Source organism: Alosa alosa, chromosome 11, assembly GCF_017589495.1.
Source record: "Alosa alosa isolate M-15738 ecotype Scorff River chromosome 11, AALO_Geno_1.1, whole genome shotgun sequence".
Taxonomy (NCBI): domain Eukaryota; kingdom Metazoa; phylum Chordata; class Actinopteri; order Clupeiformes; family Clupeidae; genus Alosa; species Alosa alosa.
In genome coordinates this window covers 8,064,456-8,090,249 of record NC_063199.1, presented here as the reverse complement: position 1 = coordinate 8,090,249, position 25,794 = coordinate 8,064,456, and the positions used below count along the sequence as shown (strand labels likewise).

The window sequence follows — 25,794 nt, the reverse complement described above, 5'->3', positions numbered from 1 at the left end:
AGGCTGATAGGTTGAACAACAGGTCTTCCTAATGCCCAACCTGGTTTTAGATTCTGAGGATTTTCAGTTCACTGGAATGTTTTTGATAGACATGTCAAACTCCACCTCATGTGGTAGAGGTGTTTTTTAAGCAAAATCTCAGCATTTGCATATAAAAGGCCCAAGCTCATTGAGATGCAGAACATGTCCTTGCCTTAAAGACACAGACCCATAAAACTGTCTGTAAACTTTGAACTAGCCCAACTTTTACTTCATGAGCACCATGCACACACCTGAAAGAGCAGCAGCTCAGCACAACTCAAATCATTTCTAATGCTCCAGTGAGGCTGAAGTATCCTTTATTTTCTCATGACTGCAGAGTTATGGTGACCCTTGGTGGAGCCCCAAACCAAATGGAGGGGGGCAGTGCACTCCTCACTCCTCATTGTGCCAAGGACTGGGAAGGAAAGAGATGCACACACACACACATACATACGTTGCAGCGGGCATCATGGCCAGTTGCTGTGAAACATCCCAGCTGGCAGATCTGGATCTGCAAGAAAAAACCCATGAGAATGGGGAAATTCCAAGAAATAGGTATGTTATTCTGTTATTAATTTGTAGCCTAACTTAGGTTATAGGTGAACATTAAGATGCCGCAATCATGAGCTCAAAGTGGTGGCATTTCTGAATATGGAGTAGCCTATATCGTTCATCCATGTGGTTTTACTCTGGTCCTCTAAAATGGATACTGCACCTGGACCTATATCACCCAGCAAAGAGATATCTGATTTGTCGGTTTCTCTCACATTTCAGCTTATGTTAATAACACTGACAAACACAGAAGACAATTTTGATTCATTTTCTGAACTATACTTCTGTAATATATTTATTTTATTAAATATTCCTAATGTGTATGGTGGCCTTTATTGGGCATTATTGGCTATTTTGCTTTACTAGTTGTTCTGATATTTGTTTTGATTTGTTTTCCACATCATGTCACTGTTGTATATAATGTTAGAAGATAAATTATGTGAATCATGCAAAAACAAAACAAAACAAAACAAAAAAACTGTAAGTTATCACAGTGCGCACAAATAAGCTCCCAGTTTCTTGTCTGCTTAATGAGTTTTATTTTGGCTGATCGTCATTCATTTTGAGCTGAACCGGCAAGTTCTGACTTCATCAAAATCTATTGTGATATGTATTGAAAGAACAGAATCTCTTTATCTTGAGCTTTCTGGAGGAGGAAAGAAAGCTGTCACCTTGGTGCACTATTTGTCCTTGCCACCAACACACTCAGAATCAGAATGAGGATCGGAAGTGAAAAATCAATGTGGCTGCCAGGTTTTTGCCGTCCTGCTGATTTTTTTCAGAAAACGCCGGCACCGAAAGAACATTCCTCCCTTTGAAAGAACTTCATTACAGCCTTCTAAATATTCAGAGATGCACGTATTCCCCGAGTTTTTCTGCCTTTCACCTACATTTTAGTTTATTTAAAAAAAAAAGTTTCCCAGGCTTATGGGGACAACCTGTTCCCTGGCCTTCTATTTGCTCCTCTCTCAGCTTACAAAGCCACTGGGGGCTTTTGGCTGGGTAGTTCAAAAAGTCTGACATTGTGTGCGGTGACAATAACCCTGGGCATCAGGACCATGTGATCTGCTGGGAGCAGCGGTGGCAGCCTAGGCCCCCAGAGCTCCAGGGGAGGTTGAGCCCAGCGTCCTCTCAGGGACCTGTTTCCTCTCTCTCTTTCTCTCTCTCTCTGTCTGTCTCTCTCTCTACCTTGTAGCCTGGATTCCTCGCCACAGGGTCCAATGACAGACCCCAAGAAGGAGGGAGAGGATCAGGATGCATCCCGTGAGTAGGCCGTCTGCTGCCCAAAAATCTGTGTGTGAATGAGGGAGTAAAATAGATTTTAAAACATAGATGACTAACCAGATACAGAACATAGGAAGGACCAGATATGTATAACCAGGGCAGGAGTGTTGGTAATGCCGCTAATACTTATTTAGAGATTTTAAGTTAGGTTGGAAGGTTGTTTGAAGGCATTTGCTGATAGTTACAAATGTCAACAAATACAATAACATTTCTAAAAGAGAAAAGGTGTTCTGAATACACAATAAATGCTATCAAAATAACGTCAGTCTTGACACATTTTCAGCAAAAAAGATCATGCTGTCTTCTAAAGATTCTGAGCTTGTGATTCGTGTAAACAACCCCCTGTCTGTCACAGAAGCCCAGAGGAGGAGTGTGGAGGAGGTGTTGGCCAGTGCCGTTCTGGCTCCGGCTCAGTCTCTGTGGACCACAGAGGCCAGTAACTCTGTGCTGCTCAGGATAGATGAGGACTGTCCAGAGGAGCCCGTCACTGTCCACCAGATGTTCATGGCCTCCGTGCAGAGGTACGGGGGTGTATTTGCCCTCGCCACCAAGAAGAACGAGAAATGGGAGAAAATTACTTTTTCTGACTACTATCACTGCTGCCGAAAGGCCGCTAAGAGTTTCCTTAAGGTGTGAGACAATGGTTATCTAACCTGCTCATATAATTTTAGAACATTCAGTTTGTAGGGCTTCATTTGTTTACTTGGTCATAATCAGTGTGTTTATTTGCATACTTTGTTTATGTGTGTTTATTTTGTCTAATTCATGTTGAAAAATAAAGCTTGGTCTCGAGCGGTTCCATAGTGTAGCCATTCTGGGGTTTAACTCTGCAGAGTGGTTCATGTCAGCTATCGGCGGAATCTTTGCTGGGTGAGATTTGCTTTTTCACAGTTTAGTAAACAAATGCCCCCTGGATCTAATCTATAAACATCTGAGAGGAAATCCTCAGTAACCAGTCAATCATTTTCTTTTTTCCAGGGGTATTATGACAGGGATCTATGCCACCAATTCTCCAGAGGCATGTCATTATGTGGCCAGTGACTCTAAAGCTAACATAATTGTAGTGGAAAACCAAAAGCAACTGGACAAAATCTTACAGGTAACAGGTCTAATGTGTGTCAGCCCATATTATATCACCTCTCCATAGTTACAGTTGACGTGAATCGTTAATAAATGGATGTGTTTTCCTATGCAGATAAAGGAACAGCTGCCCCATTTGAAAGCCATAGTGCAGTACTCTGAACCTCTCCAAAACAAACTACCCAATCTCTACTCGGTGAATTTTTAACACTGCAGTGTATTATTAATCTTGATCTTATCATCACACAAACAAAAAACGTAACAGCATTCATTTACTCACCAGTGGGAAGAATTTATGGAGCTGGGGTTGGAGGTGCCTGATAAGGAACTTGATGACATCATCAGTAGCCAGAGACCCAATCAGTGTTGTGTTCTTATTTACACTTCCGGGACTACAGGCATGCCCAAAGGAGTTATGCTCAGTCATGATAATGTGAGTATTCCTCTGGTTATGGACCATGGAGATTTGGGAAGTTTCAGACTGACGTGTTATAGGTACAGTTGATACCCTACCAGAAAGAGCTCAGTGCTAAACACAGTCTTCAAGTTTAATTCACATATTTCATACCATTCTCATTACCTATTTATTGTTTATGCATCAAATGTATTATAATAATTTTTAAACAACCACTTAGGGAATAGATCTCACTTGCTAGGGAATGTCCAGTAATTGTCCTGTCTTACCCCACAGTCATGTTGGTGGTGGTGCCTGCTAACCTGTGCTCTGTTGAATCACAGATCACCTGGACAGCCATCCACGCTAGCCGGGCAGGAGACATGCAGCCGGCAGACACCAAACAGGAGTCCCTGGTGAGCTACCTGCCCCTCAGCCACATCGCTGCCCAGATCTATGACCTGTGGACGGGCATCCAGTGGGGAGAACTGGTCTACTTTGCGCAGCCTGATGCTCTCAAGGTAGGAGCTACTGTGCATGGGGGAGGTGTCTGTGATCACTACAGGATATCAGTGAAGAAGGATGAAGGAAAATACAGACCATGACTGAGCGGACGTGGTGATTTAGTAAAGTTGCATGCTTCGTTTAATGTTTCAACAGGAAGCTGTCAAGTCCTACCTATTTGTTTCTTCCTGACCCTTCCTGACCCTAAACCCTTTCCGACCCTAAATGTGAAACCAATCAATAATGTCTATAGTTGTGATCAACCATCTGATAAGCTTACTCTAATCCCACTTGTACTCTCTCATGCACCCTACCTGCATTGCTGTTGATCCAGGGGAGTTTAATAGGCACACTAAAGGAAGTGCGCCCTTCCTCCCACATGGGAGTCCCGCGTGTTTGGGAAAAAATGATGGAGAAGATAAAAGAGGGAATCTCTCAGTGTGGCTACATGAAAAAGAAACTGGTGGCGTGGGCCATGTCAGTGAGTTTGGAGGCTAACCAAAGGTGTGCCAACAAGTAAGCGAACACTGATTTTCCTAATTCATCTGTTAATTATCGGCCAACACTCTGTAAAGAGTGAGTCTTACTTGATGCTGATGCAAGCCTATCACCTGTTTTTCAGGGATGGGGAGAAGCCTTTTCTCTTTGCCCTTGCTGACGGGTTGGTTCTGGAGAAACTGCGAGCAGAGTTGGGCTTCTCCTGCTGCCAGAAGTTCTTTTCTGGAGCCGCGCCCATAGGGAGTGAAACGGTCCAGTTCTTCTTGGGCCTGAACATTCGCCTGTATGAGGCCTACGGCATGAGTGAGAGCACGGGGCCTCACTTTATGTCGGGTCCTAAGGCTTACAAACTACCTAGGTAAGCACCCCTTACACCTCCCATATTGGCCATCCTGTCTCTCCTGTCTACATTGGTCTCAAATCCACAATATGAATGCAAGAATCATTAAATAAAAATGCAAAGAGTAAGTGCAATAATCATCAGTATACCGGTAGTACTTACAGTTAATTGATACATTTTATTATTACTCTGTATGAATGTAATTGAGGATTGTTGTGATTACAGCTGTGGTAAAGTTGTTCCAGGCTGCAAGTGTAAACTGGCTGACATTGACTCAGAAGGAACTGGGGAGGTGTGTTTCTGGGGCCGAAACGTCTTCATGGGTTTCCTCAACATGGAGGACAAGACGAGGGAGGCTCTGGACGAGGAAGGCTGGCTACGCTCAGGAGACCTGGGCAAGGTGGATGAGGAGGGTTTCCTCTACATCACTGGAAGGATAAAAGGTACTAACATAGTACTTACATGGGTGTACATAGGCATCGTCTACATGCCCCTAAACAAGCTTCATACTGTATGTTGTGGAGGACTCATATTCTATGTTGCACTGGTCCAACAAAAACGTACAGTATGTATGACTAAATGACATGCATTGACAGCAACTAGAGTAAAACCTGACTTGGCTTGATTTGACTTGACTTAAAGCTGCAGTTGGCAAGTCTGACTGATTGAGGGGACTTAGCCAAAATGTTGAATGTTTACAACTCATGCCCCTCCCCCACTACCACCGAGCACCCTCTCATGGAGTTTGTGCTCGTCAGTGTGCACCAGACTGCACCAGACTGTGATTGATAGTCAGATCTCACACAGCCCTCTTCTGATTGGACCAGAAGAACCGGGAGCTGTGGATTTTTGCCAAACAAATAACAGGCTCTAGATGGAGGTAGAAGTGCAGGTTTTTTTCTAAAACCGGCTGATTTATGCTGTTCTGTCATAGCATAGTGTCGGTTTCAGTGAATATGATCAAAAAAATCTTGCCAACTGCAGCTTTAAGCATCAACATGTAGCACCCTCCTGCATAATGTGACAGCTGGCCAATATGTCCCCACCATAACACAGTATAGTTATGGGCAGATAAGAGGTAAAATCACAAGCAGAATGGAAGCTGAAAAGAAAATCCGTTAGTATAGTAAATCATACAGATTAAACAGCTGACATATTGTATTTCAATATATATCTTCTATTACATGTTTCCTTGAATGTATTAGAAAATTTCAAATCCCCCAATTGGGACTTTATTTTTTCATGTCATGTTCATGTTATGTACTGTAGCTTGAAAAAATCGTAGATCATTTCTTATTTTGTTGTCACATTTTTTCTGTTACTCTGCTTGAGAAATGTCACAGATAATTTCTAGACATTAAAAAAAAAATTGTAGTCCTTTTGATGTTGCACAGCTTGAGAGGTCACTGTGCCCCTGCTGTCTTCTCACAGAGCTTATCATCACAGCGGGGGGAGAAAACATCCCCCCTGTGCCCATCGAGGACGCAGTGAAGAAAGAGCTACCCATTATCAGCAATGCCATGCTAATCGGGGACAAGAGGAAGTTCCTGTCCATGCTGCTCACTTTGAAGGTAACAAACACTGCAGTGGCTGGCTGTCTGGAAAGACAGGCTACAGTAAGAGGATGACCTTAAAGGTAATGCAGTTGTAATGGCCACAGTGCAATGTCCTTGTGGTGAGTCATGAAGAATTGAACAAGAGCTCAAACAAGGGAAGATGAAACATGAGAGCTTTGAGCTTGCCAAATGATAGCTAAAATGTTTGGCCATGCTGGTGTAGTCCTAGCATATGCCATAATGTCATACTGTAGTTGTAAGCCCAATTTGCCCTGTTTCAGTGCTTGAGTAACCCAGAGTCCATGGAGCCGATGGATGACCTGAGCTTGGAGGCGGTGGAGTTCTGCCAGCACCTGGGCAGTCAGGCTACCAAGGTGTCCGATATCACCAGCAGCAGAGACAATGCCGTGTACCAGTCCATCCAGGAGGCCATCAACAAGGTCAACTCCAGAGCCACCTCCAATGCCCAGCGCATACAGAAATGGACCATACTTCCCAGAGACTTCTCAATCTCCGGAGGCGAGCTAGGTAAGGTGTCTCACCAATCACCAAACCTGCTATAGTCATGTGAAAAGTGATGGGAAGATATATTACCCCCCCCCCCATTCTAAAAATGACATGACAATTTTGCCATCTTGTCTTTTTAATGTTGGTGCTTCTTATTACTAGCTTCTGAAGAACAAGACAGCATGTTTTCTGGAGATTCTAATGTAGTCATGGGTTTTTTTCTCAGGAAGTGTCTATGTGCTGACAAGGCTGTTCAGATTAGATGGATTTGATTCCATCAAACACACTTATAGCAGAAGTCTGTTGTTCATTTTTTTTAGTTGTACACATTTTATCTCTAAACCAGGCTAAACCAAGCCAAGAACTAGCCAGTTTTTTGTGAATGTTAATGCTACAGTATTTCCTGATTACAATGAGATATATGTAAACCAAGAAGTCGTGACAGGGTGTACAGGTTATGAGTTCATCTCCTGTTGATAAAAATGTCTCAGCAATTAAATGTGGCATATCTGATCACATCCAACCCTTAGGTCCAACTATGAAACTGCGTCGTCCTGTTGTCCTGAAGATGTACCACAGCGAGATCGAGAACTTCTACAAAGAGTAGGACAAATCCTCCTCAGTCAGCAATGAATTAATACCAGTATTTTGCCTGTGGACCTACACACTGTAAACACTTAATATGAATCTTAGGGAAGCAGCCAGATAGCACTACAAAGACATTTATGGCCATTCTCTAACCAAGTGTCTGAATTTATAGAGCGGCCAGTTACAACCCTGTAGTTGCCACAACAGCCTAGCATTCAACACTGCTTGTCTAGGGATTTTAGGACAATAGCTGGAATATTGTTGTTCCACACTACCCTGTTGTATGTTTTGTTCACGCAGTTCACAGCATAATGAATAAATATTTTACACACCCTCCTCTGTTGTGGGGCTGTTGAATGTTACTTTTTGATTTTCTCATGGAAATGAAATTGATGCAACTCTGGTGACTAGAATAGATTCACCGTCATGAGGTAGACTCTCAGAGAGGAGCGGAAGGCATGCCTACATGAGATCACATTCCATTTAAACAGGCACTGATCAACACTGGATCACCATACTAAGCAACAGCTGCTTGGAATGTACGAGAAGGGTTACAACATTAGTCACTAGAAGGCACTCACTGATTGGGACATGATCTCATTACCTTTTCTATAAAACAATAAAACAGACCCATTTGGTTGAAAATATCAGTAACTTTAATGTGTTGGTAATCTGAAACCGGACAAGTTTGCATTCTGCAATTAACAGAATAGCTGAGGACAATACGTTATGTAAATGTTGGACCAGAGATTTATTCCAGTCAATAAATAGAGCATTTTAGATTATTCATCATACAACTCATGTCACAAACACAGGACCATAAGACAGGAGATTATTTTCTTTAAGACAGTGCCTTATTTGTAAGGTGGAAAAGAAAAGAAACATTCAGGGCTGTGACCCCAGGAGTTATTTATATTTCAGTTACATACATGTACATAGAGTAGAATTGTGCGTAGATATGAGAATGATACGAAGATCAGATTGTTTGTTGAGATTTTTTTTCTCGGAGTCATCATTGGGAGTAAATTCACGTCTTTGTTTTAATCTTGATGTGAATAGGAGCCTCTTCAGTCCATATCTTGTACTCTTCGGCAGATCTCACCTGTGAACTCTGAACACTTGGAGTTTCCACCAAGGTCTTTGGTCAGCACCTGGAGGGGGAGAGGGAATGGGAACACATGGGTGACAAACTCACCACTAGCAAGTAGTGGACTGAGAAGACTGTTCAGACAGTTAAAGTCCAACCCTAACGATCGCACAGGCACACACACACACACACACACCATAACAGTTGAAAATCATTGCAACAAGACAAAGGCACATCACTTGTTTGTATTCCATGGATTACCTTTCTGTCTCGGATGGTTTCGAAGCAGGCGGTCTCGATCTTCTGGGCGTGGCCATGCAGCCCCATGTGGCGGAGCATCATGACTGCGCTGAGCAGCAGGGCAGTGGGGTTGGCCATGTCCAGTCCTGCAATATCAGGGGCAGTACCGTGGACCTGTGGAGGGAGAAAACAAAAATGATCGCATGCAGCACTCTTGAGGCTCTGCCCTCTGTTGGCCGCTTCCCCTACTGACCACACACTCAGTCACTTACCGACTCAAAGATGGCCACACCATTGGCGCCGATGTTGCCACTCGGCGTTACGCCGAGGCCACCGATGAGCCCGGCGCAGAGGTCACTAAAAATACACAGCATTCAGTGTTTTACAAAGAATTCACAATGACCGAAAAAGCAAAACTATACTCTAACGCTTCTACACACAGAGGCCAAGCTCTGGGACTTCAGCATTCAGTATTGACATGTGAAATTTATCAAATTAGGGTCCTAATAATCATGTTTAAAAATGTAATAATGAACTGATTTAATAGAGGCCGCTTATGCAAAAACAAACATTGTGATTAATATACCTCAGGATGTCACCATAGAGATTGGGCATGACAAGCACGTCAAACTGAGTGGGATCCTGTACCATCTGTGAAGCAAAACCAAACAAAAAAAAGATATGGATAATATATAGACTTTGAAGACCTCTGACAAACATGAGCCCAACCTACTCTAAAGCCATAATTAACTGGAATCAGAGAACCAGAGTGGTCCAGTGTGACACATGAGCTGCTTTCACCTAGCAACAATGAGTAGGGTCTAAAATTACCACAACAGAGCATTTCAAGATCGAGATGTCTGCACCTCAGACATATCCACACTGACAGACAATAAACTGCATGTCTACATATGTGAGGGAGAGGCATGCATACAGATCACTACAGACAATACATAGCCTGGACAAGGAAGTCATAGCCTGGCAAAAAAGCTTGAAACATGTCTAGGGAAATTATGTGCTGCCAAGACCAGAGTCCATCAACTTCCTGTCAACATAAATAGAGGCATCTTACTGGCCATACATAAACTACCCGTTCACATAACTGTAAAGGAAAGGCATGCATGAAGATCCCAACAGAGAGATCATCAACTGAATGCGAGCAGTACAAGGCACACATACGTTCAGACAGACTGTATCCAGGTACATCTCGGTAAACTTGATGTCCTTGAAGTTCTCGGCCACCTCTCGGCACTTCCTCAGGAATAGTCCGTCGGACATGCGCCTTTTAAGAGACACAGAGGGAGGGAGAAAAAACGAGACATGAGCAGTCATCTTCCATCTGGAAATCACAATCCTCACAAGGTCCCAAGATCGTTTCAAGGCATCCTATTCCGGTATTGTAAACAACCTGTGGTTTGGTCACCATGACCGTGGAGGATAATAAAAAAGTCAGACATACACTACCGGTCAAAAGTTTGGGGTCGACTGTTGTAGAAAGAAATGGCTGATCTTTAATGCAATATCTACATTGCCCATTATCAGCAACCATTAATCCAATGTTCTGTTCAAGGCACATTCTGTTTACTAATCTGAGGCTAAGGCTAACTGAGAAAACATTGGAGAACCCTTTTGCAATTATGTAAGCACATAATGTAATCTGTAAAAATGTCACCAAACTTTTGACCGATAGTGTAAGCAGTGTTCCCACTTTTTTGAACAAATTTGCGCAATGCTAAGCGGATTTAATCCCGATTTAGCCAGTCGTCTTCTACGCCAACAACAATCCTTGCAGGATTTTTAATGTTTTCTTTAAACGTGCACGCAGGTTCATTGAGGGACAGAGAGGCTGTGCAAAGGTGCACATAGCTCTACAATGAAAGGATTTCATCCAATTTAAGTTATACAACATAGGAAATCATTGTGTGGTGGTCAATGCTGATATTGTGGTGGGCCGCCACAAATAAGTCAATGTATGGGAAACACTGGTAAGTAACTGGTCACTCTCTATGTGGGCACATCTATTTTCATGGGGGGACTTACATGATGTTGGCTTTGTGAACAGCCGTGACACTAGTTCTTTGGTTGTTCCTGGCGTACTCAAAAGCATACTCTGCAATGCGGCGGCTGGCATCCTCTGTGATCAGCTTGATACTCTGCACTACGCCATCAACGATCTGACCAGGGGGAAGACACGAACAATAACACACAGCACATTATACTCAACTCATCAACATAACATTAACCCACACTGAGGGTGGATATGAGATTTTAGTCTGCATTCATGGAGTGTATAAGGAGTGCTGAGGTGGACTTTGTGTTTTTCGCTTCCACATTTGAAACTTTTTAAGTTTACAGTAGGTGATGTAACAACAGATTCTGGAGATGCCCTCCTAGACGCTGTATGAAAACAGGATTGTGTTTAGAGGACTGAGTTAGTTAGTGCACAGATAGGTTTACACAGTAGGAGAACATAAGACAGCACCTCACAGCCCACTCACTCATGTAAGGCACAGGGGAGTGTGACAGGTTTCAGATGGGCTAACAGGATTCAAACAACCACCCACACGTACGTATGAGTGCTGGCACTCGCACACATAAACACAGCGCATAGCACATCCTGTTCCATCTCTACCAAACAAAGATGCAAGGGGTGCATATGGCTGAAATATTATGACGGCCACTGCAGACCTCAACGATCACTGCAGGGTATCTGCACATTTTCCAAGTGCAAATTTACTTAATTTACTCAAATTAAGACTTTTAAGACCTTTTCAAGACATCTAAATGGAAAAATTAAGACTATACCACGGCAAAAAGATACATACGACAAACTGTTTTATGCAATAGTTTTTTTTCCTACTAATTTTAACCCACACCCCATTTTGGAGGTCTACAGAAGTTACCACATATATTTTGGTGAAAGAAAAATAAGTGTGTGTGAATTACCTTCACAGCTATAAATGCCCAATTTTAGGGTCTGGGCTGCTTGCTTTTGATACTGGCTGTACATATCTGGTTGTGCTTACTGGCTGAGGCTGACTGTTCTTCACCTGTGTCTGTAGTAGCCTAGGCTACTTGCCAAAGACATGTGCACTGGACTGGATTCTCTTCAATATTTTTTTCAAAGTTAGACTAAGCTATTTAAATATTTTAATAGGCCTACTTTATATAATTTACTATGTTCATCTATTGTCCCATATGCAGCACAGCAAATTAAAGTTAATCCACGACTTTACATGTTGCATACTTATGCATACCTGTATCTAAACCAACCAAAGCTTGACTGAAACATTGTAAAACCATTGACTTGTTTTAAATTAATTAAGAGACAGGTCCTCCTCGGATCCTGCTGAAAACGGCTGGTTTCATCTCAAGCACGCACGTATTATGAAGGCACGTTTTTTTTTTTTTTTTTTATGTAGCCAGTTGCAGACAAAAAAAAAATGCAGCTATATTTCACAACTTTTGCGAAGTAGGCCTACTGGGAAAGGCTGGCAAGCAAGCTGTTGACAGATATTACAGGTATTATAACTTAGACAGATATTTTCTTCCCTAGGATAGGCCAGCAACACACGCTGGAAAGATGCAAACAGATCAACTTAACATGTACAGTATTTCCTCCTGATTGCGAAAACGTTTGTTTTCTTTTTCTGTCAGTCCGTGGTTCCTTCCTTCGCAACAAATTATCAGACGAGTGACAGAAGCACTGTGCATAATTTGACCAGCATTCTTTGCGTCCATAGTTTGTGAAACCATGATGCCCAGCGCAACTCCAAAAAGAAGAAATGAGCGTCCGGCTTATGGCTGCGCCGGACAGGGCTTTTAAAATCCATAGGCTATGTCCTGTCTAAATTCCAACGTATGGCCACCCTATCGCTAACTGGCTTACCAACTCTTTCTCCCGCTCATTCTACCACTCACGTAGGCTACCTGCGTATCTCTCAGGCCTCAGCTACACCACGAAAACGTCAGGCATATTTGTACATATTATTACCGTTTTCACACCTTTAACCACACCCGTGAAAAACATCTTCACTCTGCAACCACTACACTTCCTCCCGTTGCCTTATAGTCACTTCTACAATTGTGCTTTAAATACACGAAAAAGAGACATTTCACTCGCTCTCTTGCACTCGCTGGCGGTCCCATATGCAAATTGAATACCTCCCTTTCAAAAATTCAAGACATCCCAGACAATTTGAGACTTTTTTAGGCCTTAAAAACCGAAAGTTATATTTAAGACTTTTTAAGGATCCGCGGGAACCCTGCACTGGTTGGTCTGGTCTGAACTGAACTGAACTGAACCAAACGACAAAATGGTTTGTCGATGGACGCCTAATTTCAAAAGACAACAGTAGTTCCACCTACCTACAGGACATAACCAGCAGTGTAAAATGCTGTGAGCACACTTACATCCAGCTAAGGCTGCGTGAAAGAGAAAATTAGATGCACACATGCAAACAGGTGCCCTGCTCAGCTGAGGCCTAAAACCTTGTGAGGGTCAGGTGGCAAAGTTACTCAACTGCTGTAACTGGGGAGGGGCTACACGGTGGGCCTTTAAAACAAGCCAAAAAAGTACCGTAAATCAATGTAATTAAGTGAGATTATATTACAAAGCGAGATGACAGAGGACATATCGGGCATATGTATAGGTGTATAGTTGGTAGGATATTGACATTATTGTCATGGATATTGACATTACCAATATCCAATTTGTTTGGAACTTTTAATATAAATGTATATATAAATATAGGGATTATTTATACATTTAAATATAGGGATGGATACAGGGGATATATTCAACCCCCAAAATAAGTATGGCCTTTAAACAAACAAATCAACGCTAAAAAGTTGTCAGTACAACAAAGGTGGTCACACTACCTTAGAATAGGGTTGTGTCTACCCAGGGGCCTCCGTGAAAGTGGTGGTGATTTCAGTAGCCTGCGTGCGTGCGTGCGTGCGTGCATGCGTGCGTGCGTGCGTACCAAATGCTCAATGCCGCTGTACTCCCCCTCTGTGTTCTCACGGATGGTGACCAGGTTGACGTCGGTGTAGGGGGTCTTGTAGCCCTCCATGGACACGCAGGGGCGCACGTTGGCGTAGAGGTCAAAAGTCTTTCTCAGCAGCAGGTTCATGGAAGGGTGGCCAGCAGCAATAGGAGTCTTAAGAGGTCCTAGGAGACAAGGCCCACACGTCAAATGACTCAAACACACACACTCTCTCACAAAACTTTTAAGTCAAACCTTGAGGACTTAACTGAGTGTTCAACAACAACTTCCTTTCTGACCGCTTTGTGATTTATGTTGGTTTATCATGTGGGTGGTCAGTTTATTACCTTTTCTATACTATAATTTGTATTTATGCAAGTATTAAATAAGGTGACTTTATTTCTGTAAATCGAAAAACTTCAGTATGACCAGTGTTCACTTCTGGCCACAATTTCTCAAGACAAGCCAATTAGGTGCCTCATTTCAGATGGCCACAAAATTATGCGATACATGTGGATTGACTGATCCACCAATTTCACCAGACAACACACACTTTTTGTGTTCACCGGTAATGTGGCACCCAATTGGCTTGGTTGTGAAAATGTGGTCTGAAGTGGGCGCCTGTCAGACGCCATTTTTAAAGATGGTAGCCACCAATTAAGTGTATGTGCGTCTAAAGTAGCTAGCCTAGCATCGGCCATCGAAATGAATGTGGTACTCCCTCCCCCCTCTCCTCCATGTAGAACACTACCTTTTAGTCCAATTTTGCTCTTATCCATAGATTCTTTTGCCTCTGGCGGGATCATCCACTTGCCCCCGGGTCCCTTTATGGCAGTTACATTCCTCTCCTCCCACTGTATGGGGGCCTGTGGGGAAAATAGGGGCAGCCATTCAGCTGGCACCAGCCTTATCAACACACGTGCACTGCTCTGACTGAAGGGTAATATTTACACCAAAGCGCTTTTATCTCAGCCACTGAGTTACCAAACAGCCCATTCCACTCTCTGTACAGAAACAGCATGCTGTTATCTTGCCAAGTCACATAAAAGGGAAAAGCAAGGCTCCTTAACAGTTTAAGTCAAAATGTAGTTCTTCTGAAATCCTGCTAAGCAGACATGTCATGCTCAGACTTGCTCAGTTTTCTCAACTGAAAACAAAGCAGTACACAGTCAGAGGTAGGGAGAGTAAAACCCCATTCAGGCTGCAAGCGACTAGCGATTACAGGTGAAAGATGAAAGTTTCAACTTTTGTGATGAGCTAATTGTCATATATGTGAATGGACCTTAAGTGTATACAAGTATGTACTCTCTCCAACTAGTCAAAAAGGTATTATGTTGGAGTGTGGAGGGGTCTGGAAGTGAGATTTGTTTATAGGCACTTAGTGAACAGGAATTTGGCTGGTGTGAGGCTGTACAGTCTGATGCTTACTTTAGCAGCTTCAAATATTTTCACTACAGCTGAGGAGATCTCTGGACCGATGCCATCCCCTGGGATTAGGGTTACGGTCTGCAACTGTGGGATGCAAAACACAACACAGCTGACACAAGAGACGAGACAGGCCTTACCCAGTTACCTACTGCCCACTGAGGCTGAGACATAACATGACATTGCATAACATTATAATAAATACATTTTACACACAGAACAAGAAATTACCCTGTGCAAAACATACTACTGGTTATTAAGTCATAATAGCCTACTATCTAAGGAGACTTGCACAACAATAAGGCACTTCCATCAGTATGCATTTCCTAGATTTGTGAGCAAATGTCAACAAAACTCAGTTGAAATTCAGTATTGAGGCAAAAGGCTTTCAGAGTTGAAAGTAATATCAAATGCTACGTTTTATTCAGTTTGTGTCCACATTCTCCATAGTCATACTCCTGACAGCAAGCACACACACACACACACACACACACACACACACCCCTTCAGGCTGTCCAACCTCTTGTCCCTTAAAGGAGAATTCCGGTGTGATATTGACCTAAAGTGTGTTGAAACATGATACCGAGTGTGAACGTATGTCTCAGCTCACCTCGGCTTGTCCCTTGCACTCAGAAAAAAAGCACTAGTAGTTTATTTACAAGACGATTTATACAGACAGTACCTTAAAGGTGCGATTTGTAGGATTGTTACCGAACGTTCTGCAGGCCAAAATCAAAACACTGGTGAACGTTCTCAAGACTACCAAACGAGAGCCTCTTCTGGGTTGCCAGATGTAATGAAGACTTAGCTAACGTTAGTTGACCTGCAGCTGCTTTAACGTTTCTCCAACCATGACCCAGCTACACATTACGGAAACAGTGAAAACAAAAAATACCTCTCTAACCAACGTAACATATTTAGCTGAAGTTAGCGATGCAGATGAAGTTTAGCCTAGGCTACCTGTTGTGGAGAAATATGGCCAGCTCTGCATCAGACTTGATATTCTTCGTTTGACGAAGACGTCACCATCTCAGGAAGCTCCTCCGATGTCCACTTAATTTGTTTCTTGTTTTAATTTTGGAAATTTGCCTGCCCTCTGAGGGCGTTCATGACTACAACTGACAGCTGTTGACAGTTGGCCTTTGCTAATTTGGCAACCCAAATAGGAGAACGCTAGCCCATTATTAATACGCTATTCTAGAATTAATCGTTCAAAACATAAACGAAAAATTCCAAGAGATTCCACCCGTAACATTTTTTTTTTCATGGGTTTTACGGGTTAGAGTAATGTTGTCAAATAAGCCATTACTTCAATTCATCGTGTTTCCCTACTCCCTGACAACATATGGTGATCATATTTGGAATGGTTACAGTTTATTTTCCATTATTTCCTACATACTGGACCTTTAAGGAATTTTACCGTTCGACATATAATTCAGTGGAAATGCATGGATTCAGTTGCTTCCGTAGCAGCAACTGGAATCCATGCATTTTCACAGAATTATTTTTGGAATCTGATCCCTTATCATACCTGTTCGTTTCAGATTTTCGTCAATTTACTTCGCGTGACTAAATTCAAGATGGCGTCAAACAGTAAAATTCCTTAAGGTACTGTCTGTATAAATCGTCTTGTAAATAAACTACCAGTGCTTTTTCAAAGTTCTCTATGTCTCGTTTTAAATGTCAAGGCCCTCGGAAGTCTACCAATGAAGTATGGAGCTACTTTGAGCCTCGTGAATGGTGTAAAACAGTGATTTATTTGCATGGCTAGGCCGATGCCCGAGGCACCACAACGAAACACTGTGTTGGTAGCATTGGCTAACTAGCACCAGATTTCTGAGTGCAGGGGACAAGCCGAGGTGAGCTATGAGACATACATTCACACTATTTATCATGTTTCAACACACTTTAGGTCAAAATCACACCGGAATTATCCTTTAAAGGCCAGTGAGTTACTAAAAATGTCACTGCCTCATTGTTGTATGCATACCCAACAATCCCATAACTCCATAACTTCACTGCTGACATACCACTGCACTGATCTACCACAGCTCTCATGTTGAGCCTGGTAATTAAAATATCAATTTGCTTGCAAAAACGTGACACCATTCGTGTGTCAATATCTAACTATTACACAGCTGTCCTGTAGTCAGCAGCGTAAGGCAGATTTCACTGGTCAGTCCATGCCAGCTAAGAACACGGTAGTAGCGTGTGTAACATACCCCTCTGGTGAAATTTCGGGGTTGAGGGGTCTGACTCCTCATCGCCCCCATCACACGGGACACCTGCAAGAAGAAGAAAATCCAGTACAGTTAAAACACATAGGCCAACGAGTGCACAAACAAATAACACAAACAAGGGCTGTGTGTTTAACACAAATACTATGAGGGAGTGACTGACTGACTGACTGGCTGAGATGCACTCAAGACAGCTGCTAGAGCTGGACACTTGCCTATTTGCTGGAGAGAATGACTGTTTGACCTTACAGGCAGGAGGACACCCAGCCACACAGCTAATTACAAAAAGGGAGAGAAATGACCACTGCCGAGCCATGCTTGTTGTCCTGCTACAAAACACCTGAGTGACCCGTTCGTTCTTGCCTTCTCAACAGCTTAAGCAGCTCACCGTCAGGCAGTGTTAATCTTATCAGGCATAGTGTCAAATGCAGTATGAAGCATGGTTATTGTTAAGAGCCACTCCTGTTTGGCGGGCACGCTGTTAGAACACTTTTGTGGTCAAGATACACAATAGTAAATGGTTTACCCAAACCAACCAGGAGTATCTAAGCAGAGTCAACATCAGATATAGGCAGCATACACAAGTTCTGGTGAGGTGACTGGAGTGAGGTGCAGAGGTGCATTGATGGGACAGATGTGCAGTACTACAAAATGATGTTTCTCAACATAAAAAAAACTCAGTTTTTGCAAGGTGATGGGGTGGGGGGGGCAGTTAGTGTTGCACAAATTACACACATGCACGTTCACCCATGCATTTTAACAGGGATTAATAATGTTAATTTCTGGGAATATTGGTTAAAGATCACACAAGGTAACATTATGATCGTGTTTGGCAAAGTGATTTTTAAATCACAGTAAAAGTAGAATGAATTACACCTTGGCTTTAGCAATTTCAAGAAAATTTAAAAAGAGAGGAAAGACCAGAACATGACTATTTTGGAGAGGGTTAGTTATCTTAGAATTAATTAGGAGATGCCCAGAAACTGATCACCAATCCCTAGATAAAAGCAATGGTTTCAAAGATCCTGTGGTACCAAATTCATGGAGCTTTTTCATGAGGCCAGTAGAGGCAACGTTTTGTATTGTGGGTTGAGGAGTGAGACTACAGCACTGCAATTAAGTTGGCTCATTCCCCTCTCGTTTTACCAACCATCCAATTTGTGTATGGCAGTGATTTTCAGGATCTATGAAACCACACATGTTCATTGTCCAGGGGTAAAAACAGAGTTAGCAGATCTGTGAGGGACATTTTGACTCCTACACATAAAAAAGGGAGGACTTAAATTTAGCGCATTCTTAAGATTACAGTAAATTACAGGATGAGTTACTAAACAGCTCCATTCATGTCAGTAGCAGACAACTCCATGCCACACTTTCAAACAGCCTAACTTAATAACTAGTATACATACACTCTTTCCCACTGGTTAGACATGACTAGACCCATATGGCTACTGGTGAAAAGTCGATTGGGCATACCAACGTAAACTGCGTGTTTAATTTGTTTTGCTGGAATACCGTTATATAAACCTAGAATGATATTATGAATCCATCGGCGACGTAATATCATCTGGCAAAGCAATTGTTCAATGACATTAAAACAGCATCTCTGACAATAATGCAGAGATACATGGTTGTAAGCCAATCACGATATCCTCCATCTCCGAAGGTCGGCTAACCGGGATGCGTGTAGTCGCACGGAAGCTGGTTAGACCTAAAGTGACCTTGGTCGGAGAGAGAGTCGGAAAGTTAACATAGGGACTGTACTTCAAGAGGCATCACCCGAACAACCGATTTTCTCGTTGAGAATTCATGGGGTGTATCATGTAATTTATGTCAAATTAACACATCGAGCAAAATGTCCATCTCAGATTTGCCAATGAAGCTTAAAACACGCAAAAAGCTGGCTAGCGAGCTACGGTCGGCTTGACAAGTCACCAAGCTTGCTAGCAAGCTAACTAGCTAGCTGACTGGCTAACTCGCTCACACGTTCTATCTCGCTAGCAGGTAGAACTATTGGCAATTTGCCCCAACATGAAAGTGGCTCAGCTTACTTCGTTGGTTTTACCCTTGTCTTTTATCCATAAACCGTATCTTTCCAGAAGATTAAAAATCTGCGAAAATGGTAAGCACAAATCTTTGTTGGAACAACGTTAGGCAGCAATGCTAATTGTCATACTCAGCTGTCAGAGAGCGAGGTAACGTTAACGCTAGCTAATTTATCTACAAGCTGGTGGTCGGGTTAGCTAACTAGCAAGAAGGCTTTAGAGCGCGGCATTCAAGACATGTAATAGCAATGCGATACGCATGCTAACCTGGCATACCACAGTTAGCCAGCATGCTACCATTTAGTGGAAGAGTCTACGGGATCCCCGCCAGATTAAACAAACAATTCACTTGGGATGGTTTCTCATAATCAGGACAATAGTCACTCAATTTCATCAATGGGTCATAACAGGGGTCAAGGTTAGGAACATCTACATATTCTCGGTCAGTGAGCTGATGTGAAGGGCATGAAACAGGAGGCCTCTGAGGAATCCTCTCTGAAGTTCAAAGCTACCAACACCTTTACTAGTCGTAATATAAATCAAAGTACATTCAGTTAGAGCACAACATTAAAGCAGATATAACTTCTTTTTCGTTTGATGCTGTACATCACCCCCTTACCGTTGACCTCCACGCGTTTCCAGCCATCCTTTCTGGTCTACTTCTGTACTCTGTATGTAGTGGCAGCAAAAGCAGCTATCCGGGTATCCCATCCTCTGACACATTGAGCAATCACGTGGGTTGCCAGACAACGTCAAATTCCCCGTTCAAAGATCTGTTCAAGGTCCTATCTTTACTTAGAACGTTTACCTACAGAGAATTAACATTTGGAAGTTATCAACAAAAGAACAACAAAACTCAATCACACTGTAGTTGGTCACAAGTGACCAGGTTCTTATATTTGATAGTATAGCCTACATGTTATAGAAACCAGAGCCGGCTCTGATAGAAACAACTTCCTCGTAGCTTATATTGATATTAAAGTAGGCTATCATGATGTATCAATGAAACCAACAATTGGAAATGACAAGAAATTAATAAGTTGACCGATTTGAATGGAAGTAGCCTACATTATGCTTGGTGTCTCACACCAAATAGTGGAGTACTTTCTAATATATGGCAACCCCTCTGCCTCATCCAAACAGTTCCTCACCCAAAACTTGACGATCCCAGTTGGCTTTCGCCCCTGTCGGAGTGGAAGAAGCACCACATGGTCGAGGGTGTTTTCAGGGCAACTAAATACAGCAAACTTAAAACCAACTTGAATCCCAAAGCCAAACTGCACTAAAACAACTGGAAACAATGAACCTGAAGGACACATCCTTGACATAAATTCAGCTGCTAAGAGCCCAACATTCTTAAAAGCTGTGTTTTTTTGTCAGGTTGAAGTAAGGCCATATGTGGAACTGAAGAGTGAGATGCATATATTTATTCATCAAGTCATACTTAAGATGAATGTTCGTACTGGTATATCAGCAGATTAACTAAGAGCATCCCATATGGGACAAAAAAAACTTTATTTAACTTAAAGTGGAATGGCAAGTGGCTTGGGACCAGCTGACAAGGATTTAATAAAAACAGAATAGCTTTCACTCTTCATTGCAAAGTTGCCTCATCATCTGAATAATCCTTACTACAAATGATATCATGGTCCTGGTTTTTAGGGATAAATAAGTAGCTAACAAAAAAAAATGGTAAAAGTAATGCAAGTTACCATATGACCTCTGCCTAAAAAAGACAATGAAGACCAGATTTAACTTGTAGTAAATTTGAGACAGAACCTGGTCTCAAAACCGTAATGAAAATATTGTGTGTCCTTTCTGTCACAAGATGGCAGTACACACATATGAGTTTCATGACACAAATGGATCAGACTGTATTGTCTCAATGTATTTATTGTGACAATAGTCTTAAAGGTATATTCAATATCCCAATCTACTTTCTAATGCAATCTTTGTGGGTTTTATTATTTTAACTTTACAAGATGAGACATCTATGCAATGCAAGCATTCAACCGAAACCTGGGAGCTGCCATTACAAAAAACTGATGATGCAGATGAAAACAGTAGTTTTAAATCTCTGCCCATTTTGTGCCGTTTGTATTTTTTTACGTAATGGAAATTCTATCTCAGAAAAGGTGTCCAATATTTTGAAATGTAGTAAAATATAACATTCAAATTATGTAATCACTTGTCCATCAATGTATACCCCAACAGATACAAAACATGGAGGCCTGACCAAATGATCTTATAGCAGTACATAATGGGATAGCTTTGATAAAAAATATTCTGAAGAAAAGAAGGTTTAAAAATGCTTAATAAATTCCCAGTTTATCCAAATAGCAGCATTAATTAAAGCATTGTGATTTTTGTACAGTATTGTGCTGTGAGTGCAAAGGTGTTTGTAGCATCCTGAGATGGCTTTGACCAAGGGTTCACATAAACAAACACATCATTAGATCTTCACCATGGCTTGCTGTTCACACTCTGTTCACACAGCATCAAACCTAACTTTTTTGTGACAGGCAACACGTAAGACTTGAGACATTACAGTAGCACAGGCGCTATTTTTCATCAGAAAAGCCTATTGGTACAAAAATGAACATGGCTACTCCATAAAGCTGAGTTTTGACATTTGACAAGGAACACTGCATATGGTAAATAAGTAATTAAATCAACAAATAAATAAAAAGTTTTCTATGAGGCGAATATCTTGTATCAAACAGCATACTGCTTTGGTTGATTTTTTTCCGCCTAAAGTCCTCTCTGTCTGGGAGATTACAACAGCTGCTCTGTTGTTTAGAAGCCTGCATTCATGAAGAACATCTGTTGACAGACAACATACAAACATACTCAGAGAATTTAGCAAAACAGTTGTTAATTATTAATAAATTAGTTGTAAATATAGACCTCAGATATAGAGTATAACAGCATAATAGCTATCTGCTAAAGGATATGCTTTACCATTAAACTGCTTGTAGGCCTCTTCCACTATAGCGTTGTTTGATCTTTTTATCTCCCAGTAGCCATCTTCGACCCACGGCTTGCAGTCAGGCATCTCTGGCAGCTGGCCATTTTTATACATACCAGCTGTAAGATTCAGAATGGTCAGAATGACTATCACTTACCAGACTTCATTGCGTCTTATGTTTTCATTCATGCTACCAATTGTTTGGAATAAAGTCGATTAGATAAGAGTACACAAATCTATTTTACGGTTCACTAGTTCGATTATGCTGACATGATCAGTGCCATGTGGAATGCAATTAAAGGCTTGATCATTTTGTAAACAAATGCAAAACATTTAAAGGGCTACTTTCCAAGATGAATAATGCTGCACCCTCCCACCACACCCCCAATCCCCATTCACTAACCCAACTTCAATATGCTGCAGTGCTGACATACAGTAACATTTAATACGTAAGTTACCTTTTATGGTGTCATCAATATCTTTGCATAGTTGATATAAGTCACTTCCACGTCCAACCACTCTTTCGCCTTTAAAGTTTGCATAAAGGTAATCAATTAACAAATAACTCCAAAACGTTGAAACAAATCTGTTTATGCATGACTGAATTAAAATGCTATAGTATAACATAATACAGACAAATGTGTACTCACCATCAAGCACTTTGATGTTTGGGAACATTTCCAGAAGTATATTCCGATACGATGGGTTTTTGCAGACTAGATGATATAAAATATTGTTAATAATAACAATAGCTGTTTACACATGTATTTAGTGCATCTGTATGAAGTCACACACATGGACATCGGACTCTCACCTGGATTGGAGTAATTATAAGTGTTATCTTTCAGTCGAATACTCTCCAGCTTTTTTAGGGACTTAAGGCATAGGAGGTTGTCATTACTGTGAATGCAAACAAAATATAAATAGATAAATGTGTGTGTTTATGTGTGTGTGTGTGTGTGTGTGTGTTTCTATAATTACGCATCACATGGTGAATACATCATCATGCAATACAGACAGACCGAAGCAGTCAGGGTGCAGCACCGCTTGCACAACTTTACTTGCACAACATTTCACATGACTTAATATGCAATACATATTAAAAAACATAGCAGAATTTAAATCTGATGTAGATTTACTTCTTATCTTAAAAATCATATTTGTTCACTTTCAGGCAGTGACTAAAGATGTTTTAGCCTAGGTGAACTAAAACAAACCTGCTGTTAATGAGGCTAGATGTTTTATGTTTTTTACATACAAAAAGTAAAAAAAAAAAGCCTTGCTTATTCATTAAATAGCTTCTAATGTAATGTTTGTAACCCATGGCCATATTGGCACAATGTGTAGATGTGCTCTGTACCTCCTTACCTGGGTATGAGGTTACCAGCCACATTAAGACTTTGTAAACTTTCACAGCCGGAGAGGGGTTCTGCAACATGGAAAGTATTGATTCTGATTATAGTATAAAATGAATTGTCAAATGAATCAATGTACATGAGAAAAAAGAATAATTACTTTTATCATTTTCTCAAAAATATGAGACAGTGTAACATATACCATAATAGTATAGACTATTTTGTGTAAAAATAAAATAAAAAAATCCCAGAGTGCATACCTATATTGGAAATTCGATTTGCTGCTACATTAAGAACGATAAGAAGACGAAGTGACGCCAGAGGAGCTAAATTTGTGATATTATTTCCAGAGAGATCAAGCCTCTCAAGGTTTAAACATTCTCCGATGCATCCCAGATCACATATTCCTGTGAGACCCAGAAAAACAAACACTGTGAACTCCTGTGATACTCATGCGCAAACATATGAGACTGTGTTCAAATAACGGTGACTACCACGGCCTGCTTTTAAATAAAGGTGGCCTTACCGAGACTTTTTAGTTTGAGAAATAGAATGGATTCCACATCAAATTCACCAGTCCTTGATTTCAGCAGCACTGCTGTGATCTTGGTGTAGTCTGGCTCTGTAAGGCAGTTATGAAGCACAGTGTTATAACACACACAAATGCACAAAAGCACTTGTCCACTCTCATAACCTGCAAACAGCTCCCACAACTCCCCCACTGTCCTCCCTTGTCTCCAACAATCATGGAGGCACTCGGGGAAATCTACAGCTTCACTCTATACAGAAACATTTCAGTGCAACAAAGGAGGTGAGCTACTAACCAGGCTTTGGCCAAATTGCTGCAGATTGCTGTTTTACTAAAAGTTCGGTGATTTTGAGCTTACTTTGGCTACTGTGCATTAGGACACCTTTTTATGTCACTCCAAACCACCAAGACATTAATACATAATGAGATATTTCACTAAACCACCCCGCCATTTTGGTATTAACTGTGTTCGAGCTAAACAAGCCTACAATGGAAAACTGTTGCTGAAGGCATAAAATATGCACAAGTCATAGACTATCATATATGATATCTGACGCCATGGTTTCCTGAGACAGTGGACAGTGGAAGCAATGTAGTATGCTCAGTTAAATCTTAATGCGCCCTGACTTGGCCAATAACTATGATTCACAATTAAAAACATATTTGTTGTGTAGACTACACAACAGGCTTCTACTTCAATGCTTCGTGCGCAGTTCTGACAGAATTTGCTGAATAGCAACTGGTGAAAAAGGGTGTTGCAGCTACTGCAGGCTTGGATGTTGTTAAAGGGTTGTAAGAAACATCATCATATCAGCGCTGTGAAAATAATTTTGAAATAAAACGTTTTACGTTTCATACCTTCATACTTTCATACCAACGTTTTACGTTTCATACCTAGTGAGGAAGACACTGAAAATAAAGTCTACGCTAACCTTGGGCACGGATTGCTCATTGATGCTATATGGAAATAGCTAGCCTAGATTAATTCTCCTGTTGCAGCAGCATTGACTGTGGTTACGACTATCGCTGTGCTAGCAAGCCACGGAGGAAGCACTGCTGTAGTTGACTGATTAACAATTCAAAGGGTGGATTGGACAGCTAGTACTAACCAACTACTGCATTTTAGGTCAGAGCAATGCATAACAGTAAGGAGTCAAGCTTGATCATAGCTTACCTTGGTTATCTTTCTTTGATTCCATCTCCTCCTAATTCTAGTCTCAGGCATCCGTAAACAAAAGATTCAGATATATTTGAGGATTATTTCCCCGAGATTTCTTAGTAAACTGAAATAGTCATCTGGCTTAATCTGCCGGACAGCTGACGTTAAACGTCCGGCTAACATTCGAGAGGCATAGAACAGAACAGGTACCTTCAGTCTATGTAGCTGGTAGGGTGCAAATGGTAGCGAGGTGGCTATGCTAGCTTACCATCTGGTGTGAACTGCCTCTGCTGACTGTGTTATTCACATGTCATATCATCGACTTTGACAACAAAGCAGCTATCTTTAACCTGTATTCCTGGTACTGTTATCTGTAAAACCCAAATAACATGAGTAATGACAAACAAATTAATTAACGTTAACTCCCGGAAGTGGTT

The 25,794-nt window shown here is 41.5% G+C and overlaps 3 protein-coding genes across 4 annotated transcripts; 1 reads left to right on the top strand and 2 right to left on the bottom strand.

The window, feature by feature from the left end:
• Positions 1-347: 347 nt before the first annotated feature.
• On the top strand, positions 348-7,660 carry acsbg1 (acyl-CoA synthetase bubblegum family member 1). The gene is made up of 14 exons (XM_048256672.1): positions 348-576; positions 1,769-1,836; positions 2,213-2,487; positions 2,639-2,727; positions 2,836-2,956; positions 3,053-3,133; positions 3,221-3,370; positions 3,676-3,852; positions 4,170-4,351; positions 4,458-4,691; positions 4,899-5,116; positions 6,105-6,244; positions 6,511-6,757; positions 7,267-7,660. The coding sequence occupies exons 1-14, from the start codon at positions 452-454 to the stop codon at positions 7,341-7,343; spliced, it is 2,184 nt and encodes a 727-aa protein (XP_048112629.1). The 5' UTR covers positions 348-451; the 3' UTR covers positions 7,344-7,660.
• Positions 7,661-7,957: 297 nt separating this feature from the next.
• On the bottom strand, positions 7,958-20,111 carry idh3a (isocitrate dehydrogenase (NAD(+)) 3 catalytic subunit alpha). 2 transcript variants are annotated; one of them, XM_048256668.1, is made up of 12 exons: positions 19,966-20,057; positions 19,353-19,412; positions 17,287-17,349; positions 15,068-15,151; positions 14,391-14,505; positions 13,637-13,824; positions 10,692-10,825; positions 9,831-9,933; positions 9,238-9,302; positions 8,924-9,008; positions 8,673-8,825; positions 7,958-8,475 (listed from the first exon to the last, which is right to left on the bottom strand). In XM_048256668.1, exons 1-12 carry the CDS (start codon positions 19,990-19,992, stop codon positions 8,392-8,394), a joined length of 1,161 nt encoding a protein of 386 aa, XP_048112625.1. In that variant the 5' UTR covers positions 19,993-20,057; the 3' UTR covers positions 7,958-8,391. The 2 variants fall into 2 exon arrangements, with proteins under 2 accessions (XP_048112625.1, XP_048112626.1); XM_048256669.1 differs by lacking the exon at positions 19,353-19,412 and having other exon boundaries at positions 19,966-20,111.
• Positions 20,112-20,326: 215 nt separating this feature from the next.
• Positions 20,327-25,776, bottom strand: lrrc61 (leucine rich repeat containing 61). The gene is given in 10 exon segments (XM_048256670.1): positions 20,327-22,097; positions 22,099-22,169; positions 22,308-22,433; positions 22,773-22,841; positions 22,965-23,030; positions 23,129-23,214; positions 23,683-23,743; positions 23,930-24,076; positions 24,196-24,291; positions 25,373-25,776. Coding segments are annotated over 10 exon segments (783 nt in total). The 5' UTR covers positions 25,398-25,776; the 3' UTR covers positions 20,327-22,061.
• Positions 25,777-25,794: the final 18 nt, after the last annotated feature.